This window comes from Portunus trituberculatus, chromosome 1 (assembly GCF_017591435.1).
Source record: "Portunus trituberculatus isolate SZX2019 chromosome 1, ASM1759143v1, whole genome shotgun sequence".
NCBI classification, from domain to species: domain Eukaryota; kingdom Metazoa; phylum Arthropoda; class Malacostraca; order Decapoda; family Portunidae; genus Portunus; species Portunus trituberculatus.
The window spans coordinates 4,864,986-4,875,247 of NC_059255.1; the positions used below are offsets into that span (position 1 = coordinate 4,864,986).

The 10,262-nt window shown below is 44.5% G+C and overlaps 1 protein-coding gene across 1 annotated transcript; it reads right to left on the reverse strand.

Moving 5' to 3' along the window:
- Positions 1-6,549, reverse strand: LOC123514195 (40S ribosomal protein S7-like). The gene is made up of 5 exons (XM_045271894.1): positions 6,418-6,549; positions 4,108-4,275; positions 3,144-3,325; positions 1,628-1,778; positions 1-121 (listed from the first exon to the last, which is right to left on the reverse strand). Exons 2-5 carry the CDS (start codon positions 4,273-4,275, stop codon positions 44-46), a joined length of 579 nt encoding a protein of 192 aa, XP_045127829.1. The 5' UTR covers positions 6,418-6,549; the 3' UTR covers positions 1-43.
- Between the last annotated feature and the right edge of the window lie 3,713 nt (positions 6,550-10,262).

Genomic DNA, 10,262 nt, shown 5'->3' on the forward strand with positions numbered 1-10,262 from the left:
AACACCATCACACATTATTTCCTTCATTGCGGCATCACAGCCTTTACAAATAAGTGTCCCGGAACTCAAAGCTGACCTCCTTGCCTGTCAGCTTCTTGTACACAGCAGCGAAAGTTTCCACCTGGGGAGAAAAACACAGCAAATTCAATACGCTTACTTGTAGGCTGTGTATGGAGGGCTGTGGAGGGGTCTAAATCAGTTCTTCTTAGAGTTAGCAATCACAGAATCATGCTTAAATTTGCTCATCATGTTTAGAAAGGTGATTATTTGTTGTAGGGCTGTGGGGGGCTGTGTTGGTGGGTGTTAGGGGCTGTGTTGGAGGCTGTAGGGAGCTTGTGAGGGGCTGTGTGGCTGTAGGAGGGCTGTGGGTGATTGTGTGGCTGTGTGGGGGGCTGTGAGGGACTGTTGGTGATTGTGTGGCTGTGGGAAGCTGTGAAAAGGGTGTTGGGAGTCTATCGGGGGCTGTGAGGGACTTATTAGGGGCTGTGTGGCTGTGACAAGGCATGGGAGGGCTGGTTGGGGCTTATGAGGGGCTGTGGGGGGGTCATATGAGGGGCTGTGTGGCTGTGGCAAGACTGTGGGGGGTTTATGAGGGGCTGTGAGGGCCTTACAAGGGGCTGCGTGGCTGTGGCAAGGCTGTGTGGGGCTTATTAGGGGTTGTGTGGCTGTGGGGAGTTTATGAGGGGCTGGCTGTGGCAGGGCTATGAGGGGTTTGTGAGGGGCTGTGGGGGCCTAAGACAGGCTTATTAGGGGCTGTGAGGGACTGTAGGGGGTTTATGAAGGGCTGTGTGGCTGTGGGAGGGCTGTGAGGGACTGTAGGGGGCTTATGAGGAGCTGTGAGGGGCTTATTAGGGACTGTGTTGCTGTGGGAGGGCTGTGAAGGACTGTAGGGGGGTTATGAGGGGCTGTATGGCTGTGGCAGGGCTGTGGGGGTTTATGAGGGGCTGTGTGGCTGTGAGTGACTGTGACAGGCTTATTAGGGGCTGTGAAGGACTGAAGGAGCTTATGAGGGGTTATGAGGCTGTGTGAGGTCTTATGAGGGGCTGTGTTGCTGTGGGAGGGCTGTGAGGGACTGTAGGGGGCTGTGAGGGACTGTAGGGGACTTATGAGGGGCTGTGTGGCTGTGTGGGTGCTGTGAGGGACTGTAGGGGGCTTATGAGGGGCTGTGTGGCTATGGCAAGGCTGTGTGAGGGCTGTGAGGGACTGTAGGGGGCTTATGAAGGGCTGTGTGGCTATGGCAAGGCTGTGTGGGGGCTGTGAGGAACTGTGTGGCTGTGAGGGACTGTAGGGGGCTTATGAGGGGCTTTGTGGCTGTGGGGGGCTTATGAGAGGCTTTGTGGCTGTGGGGGGCTGTGTGGGGGCTTATGAGGGGCTGTGTGGCTGTGGCAAGGCTGTGTGGGGGCTGTGAGGAACTGTAGGAGGCTTATGAAAGGCTGTGTGGCTGTGGCAAGGCTGTGTGGGGGCTTATGAGGGGCTGTGTGGCTGTGGCAAGGCCGTGAGGGACTGTAGAGTGCTTATGAGGGGCTGTGTGGCTGTGGCAAGGCTGTGAGGAACTGTAGGGGGCTTATGGGGGGCTGTGTGGGGCTTATGAGAGGCTTTGTGGGTGTGGGGGCTGTGAGGGACTGACCTTGTGTTCAATGTTGGTCTGCTGAGCCTTGTCGAGATGGACCTTGATGAGCCGGGATCCGTCCAGCCTCACCCTGATCCGCTTGCCCACGATCTCCGCCGGGAACACCAAGTCCTCCAGGATGTTGTCGTGCACGCAGGTCAGGGTGCGGCTGTTAAGGGGAGGTTAGTATCAATTTTTTTTTTCCGTTTATTTATTTATTTTTGTTTCCTTCAAACTTTCTTTTAGTTATTTATTTATTCTTTTCTTCCTCTTTCTTTTTTTTTCATTTATTTTATTTTTTTTTTAATTTCATCTTTTTTTTCATTTTTGTCTTTGATTTTGGTTAGGTTAGGTTAGGTTAGGTTAGGTTAGGTTAGGTTAGGTTAAGCAAGGTTAGGTTAGGTAAGGTTGGGCAAGGCAAGGTTAGGCAAGGTTAGGTAAGGTTAGGCAAGGCAAGGTTAGGTTAGGTTAGGTTAGGTTAGGTAAGGTTAGGTCAAGGTGAGGTGAGGTAAGGTTTGCCACCAACACACTTACAACACTCTCAAACACCATGAATTAACAACAAACACACATACACCCCCAAAAACAGCCCCCTAACCCCCTCCTAGACCTCTTCTGCTTGGGGGGTTCCTTCATCTACCCAAACACTCTCAAATCCCCAAAAGTACCAAAAAAACCCATATACCCCCAAAAACAGCCCCTCAGGCCCTCTTAGCCCCCTCCAGCCCACCTCCTAGCCCTCTTCTGCTTGTGGGGGGCGGGGAATTATCATCTACCTTTCCAAACACACACACACACACTCAAACACACAAATATCCCAAAAACACACCCCAAAACAGCCCTCTAGGCCCTCGTAGCCCCCTCTAACGCACCTCCTAGCCCTCTTCTGCTTGGGGGTTCCTTTCCAAACACAAACACACTCTTAAACCCCAAAAAATTAACAAAAATATCCCCAAATACATTTAAACTCTAAAACACTACCATATACACCCATACACCTCTTAAAAGCCCCAAAAACAGCCCTCTAGCCCCCCTTAGTCCCTTCAGTGCACCTCCTGGGCCTTTTTTGCTCAAATGCCAAAAATTAACTATACATGTAAATATCCCAAATACCCCTAAAAAAAAAAAAAAAGCCCTCTAGCCCCCCTTAGCCCCCTCCAGTGCCTCTTCTGCTTGCCGGGAGGGGGTTCTTCAACAAAACCACCCCCAAACACACTTAAAACACCAATTCATATACCCATACACCCCAAACAGCCCTCTAGCCCCCTCCAGCACACCTCCTAGGCCTCTTCTGCTTGGGGGAGGGGTGTTCTTCATCTACCCAAGCACACACTGACCCCCAAAAATAAATAAATACACCCCCCCAAAACAGCCCTCTAGACCCCCCCTTAACCCCCTCCAACACACCCCCTGGACCTCTTCTGTATGGGGGGGAGAAGTTCTTCATCTACAAAAAAAATAAATAAATAAAATAAAATAAAATAAATAAATAAATAAAACAGCCCCTTAGCCCTTATAGCCCCCTCCAGCGCACCTCCTAGGCCTCTTCTGCTTGGGGGGGTTCTTCATCTTCCTGGTGGGCTTGGCTAGGATGCGGCGCTGGGCAATGACAACAACATGTTTGCCGCTAAATTTCTTCTCCAACTCCCGCACCAATCTCTGCTGGACACGCTGGAAGGAACGCAGCAGAGGGACGGGCACGAAGATAGCGATGCACTGTGGGGGGGGGGTAGGGGTGGTTAGCTATGGGGTGAGGTGAGGTTTGTGTGTTTGTTTGTGTGTTGTGTGTTCTACTTTCAGGTCTTCTTAGAGTTTCGCAATCAGTGACTCATTTCTTTTTGTTTATTTCATCATTTTTTGTGTGTGTATGTAGTATATTGGTACACAGATACATACATACATACACACATAAAATACACCCAAACACGCCTTTTACATCTCAAACACACTCAAACGCCCTCCCAGACTCACACACACACACTCTTTACCCTCCCAAACACACCCAAAACACACACAAACACACTAAAAAAACCCAAAAATATCTCTCAAACACATCCATACACCCAAAAATCTCTCAAACACATTAAAATACCCCTATAACACCCCCTACACCCCTCTCACTCACACCAAACCATATCCATACACCCAGGAAAACTCTCAAACACACTCTGTACCCTTTGAAACACCCCCAAAACACCCTCTCAAACACACAACACGCAAAAACACTCCCAAACACATCTTTTACCCTCTCAAAATACCTCGGACACACCTTTCACCCTCCAAACACACCAAAACACACTTTTTACCCCCAAACACACCCAATCACCCCAATACACACCAAAGACTCCAAAACACACCTTTTACCCTCCAAACACACCCAAACACACCCAAAAACACACCTTTTACCCACCAAAACACACCTTATACCCTCCAAACACTCCTAAACACTCCTAAACACCCGCAAACACCCCGCTCTCCAAACACCCCCCGAGGCACACCTTCTTATCCCCGACGTCGATCTGCTTGGCCCCAGTGATGGAGAGTTCTCTGAGCTGTGCCTTGAGCTCAGAGTTCATCTCCAGGTCGAGCAGAGTTTGCCCGATGGAGGTCTCGAACTCATCGGGAGGATGGGACTTCGTGATCTTGCCGTTGACGAACTGTGGCATCTGCGGGGGTGAAGTTTGGGGCTTAATAGGGGGGCTGAGGGGTGGTTTGTGGGGCTGTGGGAGGAGGAGGGCTTTGTAGAGAAGTTTTGTGGGATTGTGGAACCCTTGTGGGGCTTATTTGGTAGGTATGGGGCTGGGTAAATGCTGTGCAGGGCTGTTGGAATGCTATAAGAAGGCTGTGTGGCAGTGAGAAGAAGGAAGGGGCTATTAAGGGGGCTGAAGGGGCTATGGGACTGTGGGGACTATATAGAAGGCTGTATGACATCTAGAAGAAAGAGGGAGCTTAGTAAAGAGCTTGTTTGGGGAATTTGTGTGGGGCTATGGGGCTGGAAAGCTTGTCAAGGGGAGGTATGGGGCTGTGGGAAGGGCCAAGGCTTAATAGGGGGCTGTAGGGCTGTGAGAAGCTTGTTTGAGAGGAGGTTTGGGGCTGAGGGATTTTGTAAGAGGGCTGTGTGCTGTGTGGAGGATGGGGGCTCAATAGTGGGGCTTGTCAGGGGAGGTATAGCGCTGTGAGGAGGGCTGTGGAGAGCTGTGTGGCTGTGTGGAGGATGGGGGGGGATCAGTAGTGGGGGTTCTGAAATCATAACATCGAAGTTCCTCATCTCTTCTCTCGTATGAATTAACTTGACCTTATACACAAATTTATAATATTAATCTTGTTCTTAGCTACCAAAAATTTGAACCTCACCTAACCTAACCATTGATTTGAACCTTACCTAACCTAACCATTGATTTGAACCCTACCTTACCTAACCCACTGTCTGCAAAAACTATCCTGCGTGCTTGCTTCAATTCCCGGCTCCTCCGACGTCACATATATGAAGCCATGCTATTGATCAGCGAGAGAGAGAGAGAGAGAGAGAGAGAGAGAGAGAGAGAGAGAGAGAGAGAGAGAGAGAGAGAGAGAGAATGGTAACGAATAAGGCAGCGTTTCTCAACCTTTTTAGCTTTGCGTAACCCTTAAAATCCATGACATCTCAAGGAACCCTTCGGAAAAACAAAATTATGTACCATATGTTTGTCATTTTATGTGACGTCAAATCAGCGGGGTGGAGGAGCTGCAAAGGGGGAGCTGGGAATTGAGGCGAGCATCTGGGATGGTTTCTTGGGGACAGAGCCAAAGAACTTAGCCTAACCTAACCAAAAAATTGAACTTAATCACCAAAAACTTAAAACCTAACCAAACACAAACATCATATCGTCAACCTCACTAAGGCATATCTTTCTGGCTCTACTGTCAATATTTCACTCCCACGACTGTGCATAGGTTCCAGTACTCGTAAACTAACCCCGAATGCCCTTAACTAATACAAACAACACTAAAACAACCCCAAGAACCTCAAAATTATAACAGACAACATTTTAAGGTATTATTATAAGCGAGGTAGCAAAGTTTTCATATTTCAACCCCAGAGAAGGTAGATAAACACTGTACATAACCCCAAACACTAAAACAACCCCAAGAACCTCAAAAATAATAACAGACCAAATTTTAAGGTATTTCTATAAGCGAGGTAGCAAAATCTTCATACTTCAACCCCAGAGTAGGTAAAAAGGCTGTACATAACCCCAAAATGGCCTAAAATAACCCCCAGAACCTCAAAATAATAACATGACAAAATTTTAAGGTATTTCTATAAGCGAGGTAGCAAAGTTTTCATATTTCAACCCCAGAGAAGGTAGATAAACACTGTACATAACCCCAAACAACACTATAACAACCCCAAGAACCTCAAGAAATTATAAGACAAAATTTTAAGGTATTTCTATAAGCGAGGTAACAACACGTCATATTTCAACCCCAGAAAAGGTAAAAAGAAGGCTGTAAACTAACCCCAAATAGCCTAAAATAACCCACATAACACCAAAACAACCCCACAACACCCTCAGAACACAACACCACCGGCAACACAATATTTAAAAAAAAAAAACTAAAATTTCCAATGTTTACTTCACTCCCAGGCAACACCACATGGTCCCCTCCACTTCTCTCCTCTTATTTCTCATCTTCCACCGCCTCCACGCGTCTCCTCCACCACTCCACATCGCCGGAACATACTCATCTCCATTCCCTGTGGATATTGCGGGTCTTGGTGCGGTAATTAAGGAGATATGAGGGAAAATATAGCTAGGGAGAACTACCTTGTCCACCGCTGGTCCACACGAGGGTTAGGAAAGGACAGTCGAGATGCGCGCCTCAAAACACCTCCCTATTTTTTCCTTATTTTCTCTATTTTTAGCTTGTTTTTTCGTATATTTGAAGTTATTTTGTAAGATTATATTTAATTTTTGATGTTTCCTGTGGTGTTTGGTTAGTCTTAAAGGTAAAATGCATTATATCAAACACCTTCCATATTATTGTTGTTTTCTCCTATTTAATCCTCTTCTTTTATATATTTTTGCATTTTTTACGTGTATGTTTATTTTTCTGATATATTTTATTGTGTTTTTAACGTGTTTAACGAGACATTAAGATATTACACTAATACTGTCTTGCCACCAGCCACTCATGCCAGTTTGTTGATATTTGCATGTCTCTGTGAAGATAGATAGATAAATAGGTAGAGAGATAAATAAGCAGGTCATTTAACATAACATAACATAACCTAAATAATAGGATAACAAAGGGCCACCAGGGCCCATCTAGGTTATCCTGTATCAGTCGCACAGCGACCTCGTCATCAGTACTTAAAGATACACTTACAAGTACACAATACATTATATACTAATTCTAAATATTTGGCCCATTAACAGGGCTAAGTCCTGCAGCGAAATCCTCTACAATCTGTGATCCCCATACATGGGGATCATGTCTTGTTTAACTATAGTAAATTTCTTATAAAAACTATCATGCAGTGCTATACATAATTATAAATCTAATAAATTTAAGTGCTTATCTAATCTGTTTTAAACATTGTCAAACTAGTGCTATTTACAACCGTCTCTGGCAATGCATTCCAGAAGTCTACCACCCTATGACTAAAGAAATATTTTCTTATATCTAACCTGCAGCCTTGCTTTCTAATCTTCCTGCCATGATTTCTAGTCCTACTTCCCTCCTCTAAGGTAAAGAAAGATCTCACATCTATGTAGTTTGTATCTGAGAACATTTTAAATAACTCTATCATATCCCTCTTATACATCTCCTCTCAAATGAAAACATGTTTAATTCCTTTAATCTATCTCTATACTCCAGGCGCTTTAATGCTGGTATCATCCTAGTTGCTCTTCTCTGAACTGCTTCTAACATGTTGATATCCTGCCTATAGTGGGGTGACCAGGCCTGTATGCAATACTCTAAATGGGGCCTAACATAGGAATTATATAAGCTACGCACCACTTCCTTACTTTTATAACTAACATTTCTATTTATAAAACCCAGGATCCTATTTGCCCTATTTCTTGCTTCTAAACATTGCTTTGAAAATTTCATAGTCCTGTCTATCACTACTCCTAAATCCTTTCCTTCCTCTACTGCCTCTAGCCAACATCCCTCCATCTCATAGCTAAAGTTTGTGTTGTCTTTACCTAAATGCATAACCTGACACTTTTAGAATTAAACTCCATCTGCCACCTGTCTGCCCATGCTATCAGCCTGTCCAGGTCTCGTTGTATTCTGTAATTGTCCTTTTCACCCTGTACTGCACATGCTATCTTAGTATCATCTGCAAACTTTGATACTTTGCTACTAATTCCTATATCTAAATCGTTAATGTACACCAAGAAAAGAAGAGGTCCTAGCACTGATCCTTGGGGTACCCACTAACCACTTCCTTCCACTCAGACATTGCCCCATTTGATAGGGTGGTAGATAGGTAAATGAACAGATAAACAGATGGATGGATAGGTAGACAGATAGATAAGTAAATAGATTCGTAGATAGATAAGAAAGACATGCATGGGAAGACGTATATATTCATGTACTTATTATCAAATCACCCTGGTATTGTGTATATGGTGAGAAATACTCATATTATCAAGAAGTGACAGAAATAGAGAATGTAAGAAATATCATAGTCTGCCTTTGAGACACCTCGTTTTTCTGTTTCCCCGCGGGGGATGCAAACACTCGCTGCACAACAACATACAATTTGATACTTGCTGCTTTGACAAATAACCAAAGCTGGACACGACAACGAACACAAACATGTCACAATAACCAATCAATCGATGTGTGACATTTGTACAAGCATACCATCTCATTAGTAATAGATAGTTATCATTAGAGTATACCATAGACACGTACTGCCATCACAAACACCTTCTGCTACGGGTTGAAGTGGCAGTTGTCTAGTGGTGTTGATAGCGGTGACAGTGGTGGTGCTGGTGGTGGGCTGTACTGTACATTTTGCTCCACACCCCACACACACACACACACATACTGAAAAACACACTCTTATATATCCCAAACACTCGTAAACATTCTCAAACACCTCCAGAACCTACCTATACACACCCAAACACACACACAAGTGCAGTTTTGCTATATTCCCTGCAGTGTTTAGCAGCACCAAGCAGCAAGACCAGAGGGCAGTGGAAGCCTTCACCTGAACCCTCCACACTGCCTCAAGATTATTTATTTAAGATACTTTTAAGGCCATTCACTTAGTTGTAGGTTTCCTTTACATATGAGAGTGAAAACAGTGTCCAGATATTGAAAAGGTGATAGATATAACGAGCAGTCATGAAGCAAGTCAGTATTACCAGCTGTTATTTGCTTTCTGTTCACTTACCGTAAGCCAAGCATGTCCCAGAATGCAGCCACTACTCCACCATTCCATATATCATGGCAAAATATTCACAATATGGCGTAATTTTGTTGTGGTGACATGATAAAGGCAACATATGGAGCCCCGCCGCCGATGTTCCCGCCTTCCCATTCCCGGATGTTGGCCCCCACCCCGGGGAGCTCAAACTCCCTGAGAGGTGATAAAATACTCGCCAAGTGTAAATGGCTTGACTTTATAGGACGTCTTAAGAGATTTATGGGTTAAAATGTTTATGTACTTTTAACGTACGTAATTTAGATATATTTTTGAAACTAGGTAAGCTGGAGTTGTTTTGATATTTTGAAAATTAGTTTAAGTATTTATCACGTCATAAAATAACAAGCATTCGGCCGTGGCTTCGTTTTCTCAAAAAGTCATTTTTGAATTTAAATGATTTACGTAATTTAGCCGAGTCACCCCTGCTCCCGTTCTCTGTGATGACCACAGCCCCGGGCTGGCGCCTCTTTTCCAACTCCCAGTTCGTCAATATTTTGCCTAATATCTAGTGATTTCTACGTGTTTTGGTGTGTTTCTAGGCTCTGGTGAGTAGATAGTAGTAGTAGAAGGAAGAAGGAAGGAGAAATAAAGGAGGAGGAAGGGAAAAGGAGGGGGAAAAGTAGGAAGAGGAGGAGCAGGCAAGCCACAATACTTGACTCTCCCTCCACTTCCTCAATATTTTGCCTAATATATCGTGTTTTCTAAGTGTTTTGATGTGTTTCTAGGCTCAGGCGTGTAGATGGAAGCAGTAAAAGGAAGGAAAAAGAAATAAGGAGAAATAAAGGGTGAGAAGGAAAAAGGGAGAAAAAAGCCAAGCCAAAATATTTAGGTAAGTTTCCCTTGAATTCTTTTCGTTCTTTATAATGCAATTGTGTTTTTGGAGTATATTTGGGGTGTTTTAAGCGTGTTTGGTAGTGTTGCATAGTGTTTTGAGTGTGTTTTGGGTGTTATAAGTGTGTTCTGAGTGTATTTTGCGTGTTTTGAGTGTGTGGTAGATGTCTAGGTATATTTGACGTATTTTGAATGTTTTGGGTGCATGTGGGGAAATTTTTGTGTTTTGAGTGTGTTTCAGGTGCAACAAGTATGTTTTGAGTGTGTGAACGATGTTTTTAGGTATATTTGTAATATTTTGAGTGTGTTATGGTCCTTTTGGAATATTTGAGTGTGTTTTGGGTGTGTATGGAAGCATTTTGAGGTGTTATGTGGTGTTTTGAGTGTGTT